Here is a 22,059-nt window from a genome sequence, read left to right as displayed (position 1 = left end):
ATAGCCCCCTCCTTCCTAATGTGGTTAATTCATTTCATTTTGTATCTTACTAGAGGTGCCTTCCATCTAGCGAAACGTAACGTTGTATTGACGGAGAGAGCATGGTCGAGTGACCATCAGTTTGTATTGAGAGAGAGAACGGAGAGAGCATGGTCGAGTGACCATCAGTTTGTATTGAGAGAGAGAGCATGAGGACCCGTATGAACGCAGACACACACAAACAGGCTGGCGAGGCAGACACACAAACAGCCACGCATGCTCAGCACGCATACTGTATATTAGGATAAAGCAGTAACTCACAGACAACCTAAAGAGATGATGACTATTTATTGACAATACACAACATAGTTCACAAAGCAGAATTATGGAGTTGTCCACTGACAATAATCTTTTCAGTAAACATTTCACTATGGCTTTGTTCATGCCCTCTCATTATATGGATTAAGACTTATAAATACACATAAATATGCAATGCTAATGAAGGAACCTGGAAATAATTGCTGGTAGTCACAAAACTAAAAAGGCAGGTAACAAATGTTTCTCATGTAGGCCTATTCACCCTTCCTATAAGTATGCAGCGCACCCTAAATTAATTAGTAGGTAAACCACAGTACAGTATATAGCAAAATCATTTAAAAGAAGCTATATGCTAAACATGAATAAGAATAAACAAAGCACATGCTAAAAGAATAAATACATTAATACAAAAAGAACATGAATTCATACATATTGCTTTTCACCATTGTTAACTATTCTTTGGATTCTCTGTTACAATCGTGAATGCATACATTCTTTTAGAGACTAATGTATACCTGCCTAATATTGCATAGCTTCCAGGTATCTATAATAGACAAACTTGAGATGATTTCATTCTCAGACATTGATCAAGCCATTATTGCTGTGGTGAACTCCAGAACTCAGTCATGTTTACTTACAAGCTTAAGAAACTATAATGTTCACCATGTCATACCATGGCTATGGTATTTGGTATGCATTCTAAGACACTACTACAAACAAAAGACATGATTTTGTTTGCAATATCCTGCAACTACATCTGCTTTGTGTATCTGAACAGTTTGTAAAGGCTTAGCAATCGTCGGCTGTGAGGATTTGAGCTATATATCAACTGAAAAGCATCACATTGCTTAAAAGCACATGTACCCTCAGTGCGTGATATTTGTTCACTCCTCAGAAGGCACTAGCTTGTTGTCCCCCATGGTATAGCTGTAAGTACAGCTACAGTTCTACTGGGGAAGTGCTTAATGCTGTTTGCCAACAAGGCGTCCCATTTCATTACATTAAAACTTGGATCTCTCCTGTTCACATACAAAGTCCAAGTTTTGTGTTTGTCTTGGTTCACAAGGTTAAAGGTATAATGAGTAGGATTTTCAGAAAAAAACAAAAACATGTATAGACTAATACAAAGACAATCGCTCTCAGTCATCACTTATGACCAATTATTACACTGTGTGGTTGAATGCTCAATTATGATTGGTCAATCATGGAATTCGGCTGCTATGAATAACAGACCGTCACTCTATGGATGTAGTTCTCATTAATAGAATGATTACCTGGATGATTTCAATCCGCAGATAAAGGTCCAGGGGGTCATTATTGAGAAATAACCACCTTCAGGATGATTCAAGAACCCTCCTTCGTATTAGCATCCTGCATCGCCCAGTTGGGCTTTATTTCTCAATAATGACCACCTCACTGTTCATTTACCCTTGCCTAAAAGTGTGGGACAGCGTCTGTATCTGCAGCGACCCTTCCCTATGCCTGTATTTTCTACTTTTACTTTGTTCAAATCCCACTCATTGTACCTTTAAAATTATACAACTGGACTTCTAGTCAAAGGCACTTATGTTTTCGATTTTCTGACTACAAATCCTGATATGCAAACTGAAGCTCTACTGATATTTACACAACACACAGGCACTGGATCATTTACAAACTACAGAAAAACACATCTCACACATTCTCCCTCTCACACATTCTCTCTCGCACACAAACGCACACATAAACATTGCTTGGTCCTCTAAAAGCATACTTTAGGTGGGGCTGGCAAGTTGGAGTGCTACATACCTGATTTACATGTCTACATACAAGAGTCAATTTCGTGATTGATTTCTCTATACAGGAAAGGCATATACGAAATATGACAAGGCACACTCTGGTCTCTGGTCCTTAGGATAATAAATCTCTTTGCTCTCTGTGGATTTCCTTTTTGAAACTTCCTGCATACTGTAGTCCAAGCACACAGAACGTACTAGCGTCTTTGTCTGGTATTTCCCTTTTTTCTGTTTTAGGTCTTGCTCTCGGGGTGATGGTGGAAAAGCTACGCATGACTGTGGACGGAGATGTTGGACAGGTCATTCCTGATGATCTCATTGACTGAAAAGGAAAGGGGGGGAAAAGGGTTGGTCAGTATCTCAGTTATTAACTTAATCAGGCTTCCACACTGAGTATGAGTAAACTGTAACAACATAATACCATTTATAGACACTTTTAGGTCATTTCTTAAAGGCATTGTAGGGAACATTAAGCCTAAATTTATAAAATATTTATATATATATTTTTTGCATTTTTTCCCCTCTATCAGCCACTATATAATGATGCTGGGGTGTTTTCCTGCATTGAAACACAGTACTCTTTCTGAAAACCGTATTTTCCCTGCATTGTTTTATGTTTGTGCAGTTCGTTTCCCGGCCACCAGGGGGTGATGCCTCCATAGACTTCCATAGACTTCCTTACGTACCGGACAAACATAACAACAACAACAACAATAGGGAAAATAGGGTTTTCAGAAAGAGTACTGTTTCAATGCAGGAAAACACCCCAGCATCATTATATAGTGAAAAAAATCAAAATATATATATATAAATATTTTCTAAATTTAGGCTTAATGTTCCCTACAATGCCTTTAACATGAGTACCCCTGATCGGAATGGCACCCTTAAAGGGGTTCTAGGCAACTTCAGAGATCAAAAAAAGAAAAAAACTGTCGTCAAACAGTTACCGTTGACTGACAACCCCTTCATCCAATCAGCAGTTCGATCCCCTTCAGCCAATCCGCAGCTCCTTTTCCCAACCACCAGCCATATGACGCAAGGGGACTTTAGAAGGGGCTATGCCGAAAATAGGTTGCTTTATTCGGATACATACGTGTCACTCCCCGCCCCTGCCGGTTCTCTGAATTTTTATTTTTAAATAGGCTCTGCCATGATTAATTGACCACATATATGAAGTTAAATAACCAAATTCTATCCAAACGATATCTTAAAAGTAAATTCCGTGCCTCAAAACAGAAGTTTAAAGTATTAAAACCAAATCGATTCACTCGAACAGTTCACACGGACACGGACGCGCACACGCACTTCATTTACGTCCCGGATACCCGGATGTCAAAAACATAAATAGTAGGGTTTCAATGCAGGAAAACACCCCAGTATCATTATATAGTGGCTGATAGAGGGAAACAAAATGCAAAATATATATAAATATTTTTAAAATTTAGGCTTAAGTTGCCTAGTATACTTTTAACCCTGGTTGTGTTAGCTCGCCCTATTCTCTATCCACAGTACTACAGAGAGATTCACTAATGGAGCCATGTAGTGTAGGTGTTTATGTCAGAGATGCCAGACATTTCTTTTGATTCACCAACAGGATGCGACCTCCTACCCACTCCTAAAGGATCAAGGTGCATTGATCTATCTCTTTTTATCAGTTGTGTTCTTTGGCAGATGGAAGGGAAATGAGCCATTTCTAACAAAAACATTGTGGTTGTGGAACTACTGATAAGATGAAATGACGAAAAGCATTTTAACTTCGGTAATACCTGACTGAAGGGGGTTGGTGGGGGGCGATATGTGAATCTGCCTAGCATAGTAGTATTATCACCAATTAATTGATTTATATACATAGATTTTAACACACTACACTCTGATGAACCCATCCCCATTTCATCAATTTAACATAATTATTTAATGTCATTATTCTGCCATGAAGCAAATTAGTTTTGTAGATATTGCTATTTGCATGACAAATAAATTGTACAGAATGATGACGATGAAACACCAGCAAATTCACAGTGCAAAAGAATAACCTGACTAAAATACTTTAATATGAGTCCCTGCCTATTTCATCAACGAGGTTAAGTCGTGCTCCGACGCTCGGGTTCAGACAACCTTTCATCACTCTCATAGGGAACGGCCATAGGAAATGCGAGAGGGGAAGGGAACACCCCTGGTGCCTGAATGTGGAAGCCGAGCCAGCAGACCTTCAGAGGAATTCCCTCTGACTGGACACTGGCCCTGCGGCACCGCTGCAGCCAAGAGAACAAACTGGGCCTGGAAAAGCAGCCTGGAAATCTGAGATTCCCCGTCACACAATGGAATGGTGTTTTTTCTTTTTTACTTTAACTCAGGCAATGGTGCAGCCTTTCCCTCTTTGACCCTGCAATCACACAGGCACTTCCTTGCAGAAATCCCGCTCACGTCCTCTCGTACCAAAGGGTGACAGGGCGTGCCGCGCAACTTTTCAGCCTCTGAACCCTCAAGTTGTTTACCAGCGCATGACAAGACATTATCACCACATGTATGAGGAAGCTAACGGAGAAAGGATCTACAGTAGCCATGGGCCCATATTACCAAATACACCAAATCCAGTTAACACAGACAACCAAGATATCAACACAGTGCAGTGTGATGTTTGGATATAGATTGGCAAATAGGTTTTATTTAGGGTGACCACCTTCAAACAGACCCATTGAGGGACAGACGTACCCGTTCCGCGGGACATCGCGGGACACGTGCATGAGGACCCCCCGCGCGTGCGATTTTTTTGCGCGGTTCTGGGCGGATTGGGTTCGTTTTTTTCCAGTTTTTGGTTTCTTTATTTCGGTTTTAGGGTTAAGATTAGGGTTAGGTTAGGGTTATGTTATTTAATTCTTATTTTTGCCTGATTTTATCGATTTATTATAAAAAAAAAAAACCTTTTTTTTCTTTTTCATATCTTTGATTTTCGGGACATTGCTCTGCTTGTGCGGGACGCGGGACACAGGGTCCAATTTCGGGACTGTCCCGCGAATTTCGGGACGGGTGGTCACCCTAGTTTTATTAGGTTGGGTATGCAACAATAAAAGCATAACACAGCTAAAAGAAAATTAACTAATTTATTATAACAATTAAATCAGCTGAGCTACCCAGAAAATGTGTGCCAGGTTAATTCTGATAGTAGCTGTTTATTATGTTCAGCACAATACTTCACTCGCCCTGGGACCCGTCAGACCGTCTAGACATATAGTTGATGCGTTTGGCTCACTGATTGACTCCTATTAATAAGGAAACAGGAAGAACCGAGTGTTGGATAACTTATGGTGCAGAGATCTCACATGAATGTGTCATAGAAATACATGGACACGGTGAACCTACTGTGTGACTGACCATGAGCACGGGGTGTATCTCACAACAATATGTCTTCATGAAGAACTTGGCACAGGGGGTAGAAGATACTTGTCAGGGGAGTAATGACATTTATATTCAGGTGCACTCGTTCACTCTTCCTCTCTTGATGTGTCTTAACAGAAGGCCAGGGAGAAAAAAAAGGTTTACCTCTTCAGTTTCCAAAGGCACACCTAAAGTACTTTAGTTTTATCTGTGCAATACATCACGAAACGGAGGCCGTCCAAACCCATCTTTTAGATATTAGCACGCTGTAGGAGGAAAGGCATATAGGAGATGCAGACTTGCCATCTGCCAACGGAGACCTCGAAATCTCTCCCTCCTGAACGAGGCTTAGAGAAATAAATCTCTGTCGGGAGAGTTGACTTCACCAGACTTCAGCTTCAATTTCACCCCGATCGGTAACAACTTAGTTATGATAACAGTAAGATTAGAAAAGTCTAAATGTTCCTGTGTGAATACGGTAAAAGATACTCAGTCTGTGAAGTACTTTATCCGAAAATCACACAGTTGGTCTCTTGGCGGCTAGGCGAATGTGAGAAAATGACCAAATTGCAACCTTAAGAAAACTGAATCTTACTCATTGTAAGATGTAGGCTAAAGGTTGGAGAGGCGGGTTTATGATTGTAAAGTTGCCAGCCTCATATTCAAGGCTTGGGAAATGGTGAGAGTGAATGAGTAACGCCTGTCACCTGAACAACCAACTTTGAGAGAGCTCTATGCCAACTCTCTTTGTCTCCATTCATTGTGTATACAGCTCTTCTCTAACTTTCTCTGCATTCATTGTGTATAGGCTACAGCTCTATGCTAACTCTGTCCATGTGTTCAGTATTTAGCACCATGTTACTGTAACTCCATCTTCATTCATTGTGTATGTACTGTAGCTCTATGCGAACTCTTTTCATAATGTATGAGTGTGAAACGCATTGTTGAAAAGAAAACTGTGTGCTCAGAAAAACCTCAAAGGAAAAAAATAAGTAACCTAATACATATGTTCTTATTGAGCAGAATCTGCCCACTTTATGTAATCTGGCTGTAAACTTCATACAATCTGGAGGTTGAAGATTATACCATGAACGGGGACGTTTATATGCCCATATCTCACTGCATACACCCAGTCAGTACAGTATGTCAGCCAGCAATATATTTACAGGTAGGACATCCAGGTCAGAAATATTCACACCATGTCAACACCTGTTTGTTAGTGATGACACAGAAAATGGGGCTCATATACTTTTCTTTACTTAACATAAGGAAACCCAAGTTTGCCATGAACACCACACTGCAATGATAAAAAGTGAGTGTGATGGGGAGCAGTTTTACTATAAAACAGACGGACATGCCATAATTAATTGCCATCCCTTACTTCCACTGATGTCACAACAATGATTGTTTACATGCTCGTTGTCAAGGCCTACATTTCATTGTGCTGCCACATTTTAAGTGAAGTGTCTAATTGAAAAAGAAAAAGAAAAAAATAATTAAATCAGCTCATTGATCTCTACGTATATTCATAGACAATCTGGACTCTATGGCCACAACAGATTGTTAAAAATAGGGTCGACACCAACATGACAAGGGTGTACTGCAGCTCTGGTCACAAGACAGTTATAGATACCTTTTGCATCAGGATCGAAATCATGCCATTGCCTGATTTATACTTTGTCGTATGCTACTGTTGTGCTCATAATAGCAGATATACAAGCTCACAATGAGTCACATCAGTGCAGAACACCACTGTATGACTAAATATAAATCAGGCTTAAGGAGCCAAAGACAGCTCTCTTCAGAGCTCTAACTAAATCTGATTCAAATCTGATTCATTATACCAATACATTAAATATTGATACAATGTTATTACATTCTATTATAAAATTACTGATCAAGGAAAATACAGTATAATTCTATAAGGTGAGATAGTATTATCCAGTTGCATACTGTATAGGTTGGCATCAACAACAATGTGGTATTGTTCTCTTCTCTATTCCATGTAGCCTATCCTCTTCTATTTAATAATGTCCCTAGTCCTTTTCGTGCTTCATTTGTGGGTGGTTTGTACCTTACTTTTGAGTAACGAATGAGTTTTTTATGTTGTGTTGCGATTAATGCTGCGCTTCTTGGCCAGCTCTCTCTTGAGAAAGACATTCTAATCTCAGTGGGTCTCTAACCTAATAAAACAGCATGGTCATGGAGGTAACATGACCATGCTGTCATGTTACCTCCATGACAGCATGGTTCACTTCACATGAAGTTAAGTTGCTACAAGCATAGTAAAATAAATAAATACATATACAATTTGAAGGGGTGTATACAACTGGAAGGTTTACAATCAAACCCCACCCTCAAATCCAGACACATAATTATGACACCGCTGCTACAAGGGATTACCTTATTAGGGAGAGTTATTAGTTGTACGTGTCTAACACGGCACTCCGGCATGCAGAAAGGGTAGCGATGGATATGAAGTAATTGAGGAACCAGTTTCCTGTCCCATCGAGTCCCATGGCAGCTGGGGCTGACTGATATAGACTGCCTTTTCAAGCAGGAAGGCCCAGGACAAACGAGGAACTCCCAAACAATTAGCAGGACAACTCTGGTTGACTCATTAAGGGGTTCAAACGCGTCAACACAATCCGGTCTCGCAATGACAGCCTCTTTTAACACAATAACACCGGGAGAACAGCTACACTGTCAAGCTACAACAGCCATCTTTGTAATCTATAAATAAGCTAACTAAAGGAGCAGAACCGGAACAATGAGAGAAGAAAGGATGGGGGTTATGAGAAGCAGAACCACAAATCCCCTCAGTTTACTACAACGGCAGGTCCGAGGCCACAAGATGTTCTTGGCCTGTGTACTAAGGTTCCTGCTGGTTTACAGTAAAAGCCCTGTTACACTCAGTTACACGCCAGTGTTGCACACTGAAAATAGCAGGTCTAAAAGCTCACAAAGCGTCACACTGTGACATGTTCTGCTGTCAGCTTGCAGATCTGCAATTTTCAGTGCATGACACAGGTGTGCAACTAAGTATAAACAAGCAAAGAGCACACATGTTGTCCCCCACCAGTGACGTAGTCCCACCTTTAGGACTGTCAATAATTGGTGAGTGTAGGCTACTTAAAGTATGGGGAAAATTGTAGAAGGATTTTAGTATCAGACAATGAAAGGACTTCATATTTACATTTCCTGCTCTCCTCCAAGTTATATCATTATGAAATGTATAATGTTAATAGTCCAGTTTGTATGCAATATGCCACAGATATTAAGAACTACAATAAGCAACAAATACAATTTGCACTGTACATTCGACAAAGTAACCACAGTACTTGAGTCAAAGCACAAATACTCCTGGTCAAATATCACTCAACTACAAATGAAAGTTTTTCTGTCAAATTTGTGCTCGAGTTAAAGTACTGAAGTAGGCTACTTGCTTGAAAGAAATACTTTTTCAAAGGGTTGCCATGCATCGCACACCATGATTCCACATTTCAATCGGGTGACCGACCCACGCAGACGCCTCGCTACCACCGATGGCACACTACACACCGCACATTCGCTAAACGTCAGGCTAGACGGCCAGACATTAGCTTAGTAGGTCACAGCTTTTAACTAAAAGGACACTTCCAACACATAGACTGGGTATAAGCTGGGGGGCAAACCGGTGACCTTTTGATTCCCAGGCGGCCTCTCTACCTCTCAAGCTGGGACCTGTACCCAGTCTGGTGCCCTCCAATGGAGGGAACTGGGGTTCTCTATGGCGGTGGTTCCCAAACTTTTTAGCTTGAGACCCAAAAGAGGAATTAGATGTCTCCCCGAGACCCAAACTAGTGAAAATAGCAGATCTACAAGCACACACCAGCTTGTTGAGCTTGTAGATCTATTTTCACTACTTCATAAACTTCTTAAAGATTATTTAGTATTGAATGGTAATAGTTACTTTGAAAAATGTTTGAACTTATTTTTATTTCTGAATTTATTTACTTTAAATATTAATTAAATATTTTGAAATCATTTTTAAAAAATTGCTCGAAACAGAAAAAACAGGGGTATTTACTCGCAACCCATAAAAATATGTCCGCGACCCACAAATGGGTCCCGACCCAGTGTTTGGGAACCACTGCTCAATGGTGCCCTAGTGGCACAAAGTCAGCATGGCAGTGTGACAGACAAACGAACCCTGTATGAACAGACAGAAACATTTTCTCCACGTTTATGGTGTGGTACCAAACACCCTTTGGTCAGTGCCTCAGTGTGGTTGTGTAGTTCACTCAGATCCATGTACATATAGTTTTTTCTTAGCCGGTATTAGAAAAGTAGAAAATTGCCTTAACATTAGAGAAGTTACTGTAGGCCTTGGGGAAAAAAAGATGAAAGAAATAAAAAGAAAGGAGTCCTTGTGCAAACATTTTCCCAGGCAAAAACTATTTCCTGTAATGTTTGGAAATTCAACAGTTATTGGCAACTCTCCTGAGTCCTGAAAGAAGTAAAAGAATAAAAAAAGATTGTGTGGGGACACACCAACTGAATTAAGGTATAGACTTCCTATTACTTTTTATTCATTATTCATAAGTAGGACAAAACTGATTAGGCAGTACAATCCCAAGTTACCCAAGCTTAGCCCATATTTCTACAACATCTGAAATAATTATTAAAGGTAGTGTGTGTGTATATATATATATATGTATATATACACACACACACACACACACACACACACACACACACACACACACACACACACACACACACACACACACACACACACACACACACACACGTAATATATGTAAATTAAAGCTCTATATTCTGATAGCAATTATTGCTTTAGAGTGTTTGTTAAATTTCCAGGTGGGTTGCCAATTTCAGCCAATTGGGAGAGAGTACCCATTTATCAGCTTCATTTTAATAGTGTTCCAGTTACAAATGTCTGCTCACTTCTTTGTATCTTTGTATCATCACTTCTTTATTCTGTATCCTGTATGATATCTCTCTCCTGGTTCGCAAAAATTGGTATCCTGACCTGAAAATGAGACTGAAGAGAGCAATGGTTATGGGAATATACAGAACAGCTATCTAACACTTATTTTTACAACAAAAACAAAAAACATTACTTACTGCACCTTTAAGGTTTTAGTTGGATTCACTGATTCAGGACAATTCATATGTTTACATAAGCTGCCAAGAAGTTTCCAGTGATTGCTGTATTACCATGATATATTGTATTACCCTATGCACCAAAAATGCTCCCATCTTGCATGAAAGTACAAACTACACACACTTTTTGGAAATACCATTTGCCTGGTTCCTGCATCCACATTTCTCTCTTGTGTTTACCTCACCTCTCAGCACACAACTTGTGCAGTGAAAGTTAAGTGAAATAATTTTACTTTGATGACTCCTCTGCATTACTTACTATTCTTACAATTAAGAGCAATTGGCAGTTACTGTCATAATTTACATCTCAGTCCAAATTCTTCCAGCATTTCTCTGAGCCCAAAAGACAAACTCCAAACCTTACTACACAGCAGGTTTTATTGCAGCATGGCCCTATTCCATCTCCCTTAGCCACAGGAGCACAAGGCTAGACCCTGCTGCCTATAGACCAGGCTCCGGGCCAGTTATGCTACGCAAGATTTCCATGAGCACCGATATTTGTAACGTCCCACAAGATGTCTGAAAAAAAAAAAAGATGGGGGAGGAGTAATGACTACGATAAACGGCAAAGGGTAAACTGCAAGGGATTTATTAGTGACTCACAATCAGTTACTGGTCAATTTATTCTATCACAATAGTGTCAAATTAAATGGAATTAGTGTGAAGTTAGTCATGGAAAGTGCTTCACCTCAATAAAACCCTACTAATAATATTGAAGCACATACTGTAACAATGCTGAAATAATTCCTCATTAAAGGTGGTATTTTCTTTGTTAAATTACGTGTTAAATATCTCTATATTCTGAGAGTAATCATTGCTGTAGAGTTTGTTCCGTAACAGGTGTTTCCCAATCTCTACAGCGCTTTAGTAAGACGGGCTACCAATTCCATTCAATCAGGTGAGAGAATACTATACAATACAGGATAAACAAGTGAAATTGGAAGTGATGAAACAAATAAATGTGCAGACAAAATATTTTTGGAACTGGAACACAAGCTGATAAACGTTCTTTGTGAGTTTCTCTCTCCTCCCACCTGAAATTAGTTTTTTTTAAGGAGCTGTAGAGACGGGGAAACCGCTGTTGCTAAACAAACACTCTATAGCAATGATTACTATCAGAATATGGAGCGTAACATTTTTAACCAAAAGAAAAATTATAATAAATGTTTTAATAAAAATATATAAATTACAGCACCTTTAAAATCCCTAAGCTCCCTAGAAATCTCATATTTTCTTGTGTTAGCTTTAATGAGCATGGCTGACAAGGAATTACAGTAACACCACACCTGAGTGAGCCTGTGAAACCAAAACCCATATCAATCTCTGCCAAACCTATTAACTGAGTGTGAAGCCACATTAAGTTTGAAACGTCTAGAGACATTTCCTTCAATTTGCCAATGAAAACAGCGTAATTGAGGGGGGGGGGGGGGGGGGGAATCCTAAGAAATATATACATTTGTTCTGTATTACTGTATTATAAATAATTCACGTTACTATTATACCTACTTCCAGTTTGAACTCAACAACCCGCAGGAGATGCACCCAGCGGTGATACAACAGTTTGACGGCAATTATAAATCAAACAGTACTATTGACACTGTTGTGTGCCCCCCTCCCCCAAGAATTGGGGTTTAGTTTTATTTTATTTATCCAGACGGTTATCAGGAAGTGGCATGGGACCGAGGGGAACCATACATCTGTAGTCCTGGCATCATCATCAGGAAGTCAGTCTGTTCAGCTGGGGCTCTGGTAACACATCAAAGCCCTGACACTACTCTCTCTCTGTTGCACTGATAGCTGCTGGTTAGTACTCCTTCATCGACTTGCACTGACAGAGCTGGTTTCCTCCGTGTGATTTAGTGTATATGGGGCCCAGGCACTGTTGTCTTGCCCCAGGGAAGCTCATTTATCTCATTTATTTCGAATCACTGCAGTGCTGTGCGTTCAGCCCTCAGAACTTCAGTGGTGAACGCAGAGGCCCCAGACCAATGAGATCATAAAGTCTCTCTTCTAGCCGACCTGAGATAAATAAAAGAGTTGCAAAAAGCTGCACTTATTTTATCAGTGAGGTCTTGAACCTGGCTGCCTCATACAGGATTTAAGGCATGATATATTAATCAGGCCTATCAGGTTCCTTTGATCTAGTTACCATATAAGTTACCACCCATGACAGGCTGACAGCAATCGAGGGGAAAATAAACTATAAATTGGTGTTAAAGACAAGCTATATCATTCCTTAAGAAAAGCACATCATTATAACAATATGAAAAATGGCAACTGCTTGGGGAGGCCATGTTGACATCTGCACCATTATCTCGTTTTATGTCATTGCCATCATGTCGTACTCACCATCATCAAGGTACATCTGGTCTAGCTCCTGTGGCTCCTGTTTGATGTTAATGGCCAGTGTGGGGGGGCTGGCCCCTTCCTGCAGGGAGGAGCGGCCTCTCTCCGACACCTTGGGGAGCGGCTGGGCCACTGGGCTACTGCTGCCACTGGCTGGCGTCAGGGAGAAGGGGGTCTCGGGGCCTGTGCCAGGGGTAGACGGCTGGGAGGTTGGGGAGGAGGAGGCACTGCTGGCTGCGTAAAGGCCAGGCGGCTGGTGGTAGCGTCCCGGTGTCTCCTGGATGATGGACACGTGTGGCACCGGAGACTGTGGATTCTTGGAGAAGTGAGTGGGCGAGAGGTCGTGCAGTTTAGGACTGGTGCTGGGGGAGGATGAGGAAGATAACGAGGAAGGCTTGGCTGCCAGTCTCTGCTGGCCGACGGGGTATGCCCCGCCAGCCACGCACGGCCGGAGGTCAGAGGGCATCATGGGAGCCATGACTTGTGGGGTGAAGTATGGTTTTGAGTGCAACGCCAGGCCAGTGCTGCGCTGGGTACAGACCAGAGCACCATCGTAGTCGTCGTGTGGCTCTGTTTTTATTGTCGGGACTGATAATAGAGGCACACGGAGAGAAAAAGAAAGAATAAGAATGAAGAATCATTAGTAAACATACGTCTCGGCCCCCTTTGCGAGTGTGATCGGGAGAGTAAGTGTGTGAGTGAGTGGGTTTGTGGCTAGGATACCCAGTGCCAAACAAACAGTCGCATCAATGAGACTCTGTGTCTAGGCCCTAAGCTCTCCCACCCGGGCTGAAAATATTCACAAAACAGGGAAAAAAAGGGATGAATCATCACCACAAGAGACATCCAGCTGGTTCTATAATAAAAGGGCCTATTTTCTTTGGATCCTTCCCTGGCGCTAATATCCTCTAAATGTGCAATATGAAATATGTGGCTGCTGTAGAAGCTTCGTACTCAATGGGGTTCTGCAATTTTAAATAAATTACCGCATACTGCATTCTCTCAGAGTTGCAGAAGGAGAGGGTTCAACTCAATGTAAAAGTTGCGGTGTGTGTGTGTGTGTGTGTGTGTGTGTGTGTGTGTGTGTGTGTGTGTGTGTGTGTGTGTGTGTGTGTGTGTGTGTGTGTGTGTGTTTAACATAACCCCTTATTTCAAGACGTGGCTAAGTGAAACAAAATGGTGGAGTGGTGTGCTCGAGGCTTTGCGGACTGTGGTGATTATACAAGTGGGGACCATGGTTGGAGCTCAGACAAGCTGGGTCCTTCTCCGCAGCCTTGTTCTTAGTCCCCAGGACTTGGCCACCCGGCCAGATTCCAGCATAGCTCATGTTGAACATAAAGTTTTGAAATGAGGGCCCTCAATCTGCTCCCGTTTATGATACAGCATCAATCTTATATAACAAGCGACGCTGCGCTGTCCATCTATAGGGAAACGAGTGCAATGTTCTCGGACCCAGTTTCATCACCGCATCAGCCTTCTTTAATCACAGTAAAGGGGGATCTATCACTTCTTTTCATGGATATGGGGATTGAGAAGCTGTTTCACATTACGAAGAGAAGCGTGTGCTTGGGTTCAGGGCTAAAGCAGTAAATAACTCTTGCTTTATTCTTTTTACTGTGTGTCTTATTGGACGTTCTCAGTTTGTTTTGGCTACCTACAGTCAACCGTTTTTATTCGATTTTGATTTTGTCTGTACTTGCGGAGGTTTGTGCAATCTGTGTTTTGCCAGGATGCTTGTCTTCTTAGCCTGGTCTTTTGGGAGTCTTTCTTTTCTATCGCAGCAGGACTGGCCGGGTCACCACTTTAACCATTTAAACCCTATAATTCATTGAAGTCCGAAGTCCAATTGGGGTCTACACTAAAGTAAGGAAATAGCCAGCACACAATGAATGTCCTTTTCACATAGTTTTTTATTTACTGACAACGGACACGTTTCAACCTAATAGGTCTTCCTAAACCTATTAGGTTGAAACGTGTCTGTTGTCTCTGTCTGTGAGAGGTAAATAAAAAACGATGTGAGAAGGACATTCATTGTGTGCTGGCTATTTCCTTACTTTTAAGACTTTATTCAACCTGGAGGGTTGCAGGCCTTCTGCATTGCAGTCATTTCTCTCAGTCTATACTAAAGGGCAATTTATGCTTGGAGAGACAAGTTTGGAACAACACCTTGCACGATGTAAAATGTGTTGCGTAATCGGATTGGTTGGGAAGACGAGATGCGTGACACCACATTCACTTCACTTCCATTTTCTGGCGACCGTGAGTCGCGGACAGTATGAATACTAAAATCTCAGAACGTTGTGATACATGTAGTGCAATGCATTCCTCAACACTTGTTGCTCCAACCATAATTGTTTTGAAACAGAAAAAGCAAACATTTTCCAAAAGAAAATTAATTTCAGAATTTTTCAAAAAGTAAAAATAAAGTTCCATGAATTAAAAAAAAGGAAGAAATTGTGAAAATAGCGATCTACATCTCACAACGCGCTGCAATGTGACGCGTTGTGAGCATGTAGATAGTCTATTTTCGCTATTGAGTACAAGTGGTTAATTCAAAATGTATTGTTGAGCTGAAAAGTTTGGGAAACACTGTCATAGAACACCCAGCCGTCAAGCCCTCCCTCCCTCCTTCCTCTGTCAACAACTCTATAGCAGGAACTCTGATGAGACGCCTTACACCAACCACAGGACTAAAATAGCAGACGCACCCCTATTTTCGGCACAGCCACAGGAAGCGCGTCTGTTAGTGGAGGACAGACAGATGCAGAAATCACACAAACGAGTGGGAGAACTGCAAATGTTTGTCTTTGCCACAAAAAATCTTGTGAGAGTGCACAAAGTAAAACTCCTGAGTGTTACTTTAACTCTTGACTGTCCAAATGGACCTGAAAGGCTACAACTGCACACTCTCACTCTGCAGTGTGAAAAGTCACAGTAGGGGTACGTTTCTAAATAAATGAAAATATGTAAACAAACTGATTCAGAATCTGGTGGCATCATTATTCGTTTATATGGTGGAGGGGAAATACACGCCTCTGCTTTTGATATCACCCCTTTGAATTAAATACATGCACTTCCTTTTGGGAAATGTAGACTGTCTCTCAGATATATTATATTGAACAATTTCATTAAGATGTATGTTAGCCACATTAACCCTGGAGTCACAATTTATCAAAATAAGCTTGGAAATAACTTAAATAGCGGAATAGCTTAAAGTCACAGTTTACACATCCAAAGTGTGGTTTCATTCCTCAGAAATAAATGTTCATGTTCACGTTCAAGTATTTTCCTCACCCATAAAGGTGTTTGTTAGTACTTAAACCGGCCTCTTTGCCCTCATTTAATATACCAGGATCTTTTACAATATGTTACACAAAATCTGAGTTTCATGCACTACATCACACCAGTTTTCAGTGACCGCTGGTCTGAAAACCACATTTTTGGGGGTACAAATCCATATGAAGGCTTTAGAGATACACAGAGTGCCAAAAACCACCAGGATTTTTATGGGTAAGCTTCAAAAACATATTAACCACACAAAAAAACATGATTTTTGTTGGGGTGGTTCTTTAAATACCAAAAATAGCAGTTATACAAACTCACAACCCGTTGTGAGCTCGTAGATCGTCTATTTTCACTATTGGTGTACAATGAAGTATATGGGGCTTATGTGGTTAAGAGAATTACAAATTGAACCCTGCCATTGCCCCCCCCCCCCTTTTTTTTTTTACTGTACTGTACATATACCAGATCTGCCACTAAGAACAAAAACGTTCTTCCTGATTCTCCGCCTCTCTCAACGCGTTGAGACGTCAACAATAATTGACCACCACCTCAGCCTGCATGCTTCATGAGATTTTACATCCTTTTTAGAAGACAGTGACCAGACTGGCTGTCCCCTTCTGATTGTCCCCTGCCAGACTCTCCCTCAACCGCCTGCAGGACAATGCTCCACTTTCACAGCAGGGCACTGTGGCGCCCACATACAGGGCAGGGCCAGTGCCGTTGAATCACAGCTTTGAACCACCCTGGATGCTCGCTCCAAGTCCCAGCGGCAATTAGCAGTGCTTTTTTTTTTCAGCTGTTGGGTCAGCGGTTTTATTTAGTCTGGCAATAGGTTTGCTATTCACATGACAGGCCTTTCCCATGGCCTTGCATTTCCCCGCCCTTCTAGGCCCCATTCATAGCAGAGTTCCTATAGCTACAGGTATGGAAAAGAACAACTTTTATGGAGATGGATTTTTACAATGGAGGAATAATAGTGTTGCTTTGTTCCTCCCTTGCAAACCACAAGACAAGGGGAACACAATCTGTTTGTTCTCGTTCTCAGATGTAAAAATTGTGGCAAAGATTATTCTAATTTTGTCTAGGATCTGAAAGGACAAAGGGCAGACAGAGCTGGATTTGGAGTTAATAACTAAAATGAGGGTAGAGTTTGATTTGAGTTTGAACAGAGACATATACTTTGTTGAACAACAAATAGCGAAATTGTACGATCTTGTCAAATTGTGATATTATCAAACATAAAACATAAATAGTAAAACTTAATGCAGTGCTGAAAAAAAATCAATAATAATGACCAGAGGGGGGGATATCAAAAGCAGAGCAAATCGAACACAGAGACATACTCATTTTAGTGAGCCACTCAGAACAACAGCGTCAGCAAATGCCTAAAAGAGTGAAAAGTGAATGAGTCAGAGAGAGAGAATTTACCATTGGCAGGCACATAGGTGAAACGCTGGTACTGGCTTCTTTTCCTCTTGCCGTTACACACGTAGAAATTCACTTGGACTGGGGTGGATAGTCTCTGGTTCCGATAAGGAGGGATTTCAACCAGAAGTGAACTCTGCAACACACACACAGAGATAACAGAATTTAAAATTTAGCATGAGATGAAGCATGCTTCACTCACATACAGTACATCCTCTATTGCCCGACCCACTGTTTGTTTCCCAAACAGTGGGTCCGGACCCAAGTTTGGATCGCGGGTACATTTTTATGGGTTATTTTTATGGGTTATAAGTAAATGTCCCGTTATTTATTTGTTTCCTATATTTAGTTTTTCATTATTATTTTCAAAAGAGTCCCCCCAAACAATTCACAGAATTTCATAAATGAATTTAGAAAAAATCAAAGAAAGTCCATGAATTAGAAGAAGAAGTTGAGAAAATAGCAGATCTATAAGCTTACAACGTGACACGTTGATCTGCTATTTTCACTAGTTTGGGTCCCAGGGAAACATGAAATTACTTTTTTGGGTCTCAAGCTAAAAAGTTTGGGAACCACTGCTCTATTAAAATTGCCTTAAGGGAGGACGGCCCGTCGGGCGGGCGGGCCTCCGACGTCATGCTCATGTTACCATGACTCAGCCATAACCAAATAAAGAGTTCCCAATGCAACTACACCAAAATATGGAGTGTGTTGCCTAACCTCAATTTGTCGTCATGGCATCAAACAAATCAGTCAGCTCCATATATGGGCAAAAAAGGGGGCATGCCCATATATGGGCATAAAAGGGACAAGGGCTGACACATACAGAGATCCGAAAGAGGAGATGAGAGGTGAAGGGCTTATTATTGACTTCGTTCTATGGCGGTGTCACATGCTGAAAACACCTGATCTACAAGCTCACAACTAGTTCTGTCACACAACACTGTTGTATGATGGAGAATAAGTTAATCACTTAAGCCCCATATACTTTGCTCGCTGTATGACAAATAACAAAAATAGCCCATCTACAAGCTGTGAGCTTTTTTGGTGCAATTCTTTTGCCAAAAATAGGGATGCCCATGGTAAAACAGAACAATTATGTTCAATTGCTGGGCAGGGGTATTTTTTATTCTCCTCCCAGATCTCAGAGTCCCAATTAATAAGGGGTGTGTTGCTAAATAGGAACAGTCGAGGACAAAGGACATAGACTCCTCTCTTGACGAAACTCTTTGACTAAACCCAGTCCTTACATGAATAAATAAATCAAATACACTCTATGCAGAGTAAGGATATTACCTGAGCCAGGAAGCAATGAAATGACCATAAATACTATTCTCAAACTGATTTTGATTTCCATTTTCCCTTATACCCCTGGATATAAAAACAGGGTTTTTAAAACCAGATTACAGTCCATATGGGAGAGACAGTGAGAAGCCCTGAAGTAAGGTCATAGTAAACCATGGTTGTTTTCACGGCGAGTTACTCTAAATTCAACTAGGGAGGATCCAGACAGTTTATTTCCCCTGTGCAGCTCCCTGCTGTCTCAGGAGCGAGCACAGAGCCGCGAGAAGCCAAGAAACCGGGTTCAACCACTGGCCATGTAAACTACACAAGATCTATGTGTTTATGTGAGTGGGTGGAAGTTACACTGGTGTGTGTGTGTGTGTGTGTGTGTGTGTGTGTGTGTGTGTGTGTGTGTGTGTGTGTGTGTGTGTGTGTGTGTGTGTGTGCGTGTGCGTGTGCGTGTTAGGTGGAGGTGTACATGTTGTGTGTTTGCTTAATGTAAATGTAGGCCTATGTGCAGGATTTGCAGATTGTTGATGAATGTGAGTATATGTGTCAGTGTAATTCACCTTACGACACACTTAAAATAGCAAAATATTGCGACACAATGTGAGCTTGTAGATCGTCTGTTTTCGGTGCGTGAGACCATTTTAGGTCGTACAACAGACTATAAATCAGTGTGTGTGTGTGTGTGTGTGTGTGTGTGTGAGAGAGTGAGAGTGAGAGAGCGCACGTGCATGCACACATGCACACACAGTGCTATTCAGTAGCCAGAGAGGAAGTCATCTGTCTGGGTATTATGGTTTGGAGGAAGGCTAACTCTGACAGGTACAGGTGAGACATGACACACGATGAGTTAAATCACTGCAGTCATAAAGTCAAGTGAAGCCAGATGGGGCACTTCACCCTCTCTTCCTCAATGCCTTCCAACCTGCACTGCACAACACACCACAGGAAAACAGCTTTCTGAATCCGTCATCCGCTAGCTTCAATTATAAACTGTGCGTAAGCCGAACAGAAATGTGAATTATGCATTCCACAGCCGTCGGTCACTTTAAGGAATGATGAGGCTATGCTTATCAGAGATTTGGTGTTTTATAAATATCCTTACAATCCTTACAATAGCCCTCCATATTATGTTATTGTATATATTTTTTACAATAATTCCCCAAACCTCTGTCTGTCCCCAAAATCTCTTCTGCCCGGTTCTCCTCAGTGGCTGGAGCAATTGATCTGTATTTGCACACGGCCATTGACCATTAGCATGTGCACGGAACAGCGATGCCCGTTTTTCACTTTCCCAAAATGTAAGCTGTTAATTATCGTTTTTATGTGAAAGAATTCGGGCTATGGAAGCTATCGTCGGCATGCTTGGTTACAGCCCCCCAAGCTATGGGAGGAATGGGTCCTCCTTGGGGCCAAAAAGGTTTGGGACTATTGCTGTACAGCACAGCACATAACCCAAAGTCTGTTAATACTTTGACTGCACACATCCCCGGGTATGGACTAGTAAATATACATTTTTTAAATTATACAATGGGCTTTCAGTCAATTGCAGAAGCTCCAAGTGCCAAATATGCTCTACCCACATTATTACTGTACAATTGGCCATATTCACATGGGGACTATTTTGCTCTTATGTCATACTCATGGGAGTTCCCAGTCTCACTCCCTCGTGTATAATGTAAGAGCAAAATGTGAATAAGGTCAATGTCATGCTTTAAGTCAAGTTAAAAAGATGGGGGAATCACGCAATTTTCCAACCTGTAGACAAGCCCACTGTGGTTCCCAGTTCAGCGCAAGAAAAAACTAGTTATTTTCCCCGAAACTTTTAGGGTTTGGAACCAATTAGTTTTCAGATGAGACACTCTGAACCGGTTCTAAATTAGGAGGGAAAACAACAACGGAAACAACAACCGCTTCCACACTGGTGGAAAAGGGGTCCTATTGGTTTTTGTCGACAGTGTCGATCATCACAAACCTTTGAGCCAAGACTACAGACTTTACTATTTAAGTCCTGTTTTATTCATCGGATATTCAGATATTCAGAAATAGCCATTCTAGGCTCACACAGCAATGCAATACGAAACATTGTGAGCTTGTAGATTGGCAACAACATTTTCACCTACAGTATAATGCCATGCCTAAAATAGAGACACCAGGGTTAATGCAGTTAAGATAATATCAAACATGTTTGAAAGGTCAAGACGAGACTCCACCTGAGTTTGTGATTAACGTGTCATGACGGGGCACGCACCAACTGAGTTAAGACAGGTGTGATTTTACTCAGACTCTGGAAATCTGTCTGAAGATTTTAAATCACTTCAAATATAGCCAATTGTAAGGCCAGCATTACTCACTAGAGGTTCTTATCTGACAACTGCAATTTGTTTTATTTCGCAAGAGGAGCATAGAACTATGAAACATTGAGCATGTGGGGGAAATTATAAGGCAGGGCTATAGACAGTCTAAACCCCCATACATCTTAACTCTATACAAGTAACCTGAATGCATCAGACCTAATGTAACTTGATGTAAATAACTCTTCTAAATCACCATTTAATCCCTGCCTTTTCCTAAATCTGTCTTTATAGAAAGGTCAGTCCTTGACAATGACAGAGACGGTGAGGTATTCCTGAATGTGCGGTCTGCTTTGCTTTGTGGTGCAATAGAATAGGTACAACCTTTGCCAAGGCACTGTCAAGTGTTTGAAATGGGACAAGTCCAGGAGACTGAGGCTGAGAGAGCAGGGAGCCCTGTGTGTGTTAAGAGCATCCCACAGCTGTCTCCCTGCTGTGTGTGTCTCCCTGCTGTGTGTGTGTGTGTGTGAGAGAGAGAGAGAGAGAGAGAGAGAGAGAGAGAGAGAGAGAGAGAGAGAGAGAGAGAGAGAGAGAGAGAGAGAGAGAGAGAGAGAGAGAGAGAGAGAGAGAGAGAGAGAGAGAGAGAGAGAGAGAGAGAGAGAGAGAGAGAGAGAGAGAGAGAGAGAGAGAGAGAGAGAGAGAGAGAGAGAGAGAGAGTGTGTGTGTGTGTGTGTGTGTGTGTGTGTGTGTGTGTGTGTGTGTCACACACACACACACAAACACACACATCTGTGCATATTAGT

The 22,059-nt window shown here is 41.4% G+C and overlaps 1 protein-coding gene across 5 annotated transcripts in view; it reads right to left on the bottom strand.

Moving 5' to 3' along the window:
* Positions 1 to 325: 325 nt before the first annotated feature.
* Positions 326 to 22,059, bottom strand: part of nfatc1 (nuclear factor of activated T cells 1) — a 46,305-nt gene continuing 24,571 nt past the window's right edge. Inside the window, exons 8-12 of one of the 5 annotated variants that reach the window (XR_014602468.1) lie at positions 17,676 to 17,808; positions 12,966 to 13,550; positions 10,981 to 11,135; positions 10,398 to 10,494; positions 2,356 to 2,394 (exon numbers count right to left, since the gene is read on the bottom strand). Coding sequence is in view for 4 of the 5 variants with exons in the window: in XM_084080968.1 (XP_083937094.1) it covers positions 10,418 to 10,494; positions 12,966 to 13,550; positions 17,676 to 17,808 (795 nt within the window). In the remaining variant the exon portion in view is untranslated. Of the gene's footprint in view, positions 2,395 to 10,397; positions 10,495 to 10,532; positions 11,136 to 12,965; positions 13,551 to 17,675; positions 17,809 to 22,059 lie in introns of those variants that run through there. The other 4 variants (XM_084080968.1, XM_084080969.1, XM_084080970.1 and 1 more) reach the window with 4 other exon arrangements.

The sequence above is a fragment of the Gymnoscopelus microlampas genome (genome assembly GCF_963454915.1).
Source record: "Gymnoscopelus microlampas genome assembly, chromosome: 15".
Classification (NCBI taxonomy): domain Eukaryota; kingdom Metazoa; phylum Chordata; class Actinopteri; order Myctophiformes; family Myctophidae; genus Gymnoscopelus; species Gymnoscopelus microlampas.
This window is presented reverse-complemented; position numbering and strand designations above follow the sequence as displayed.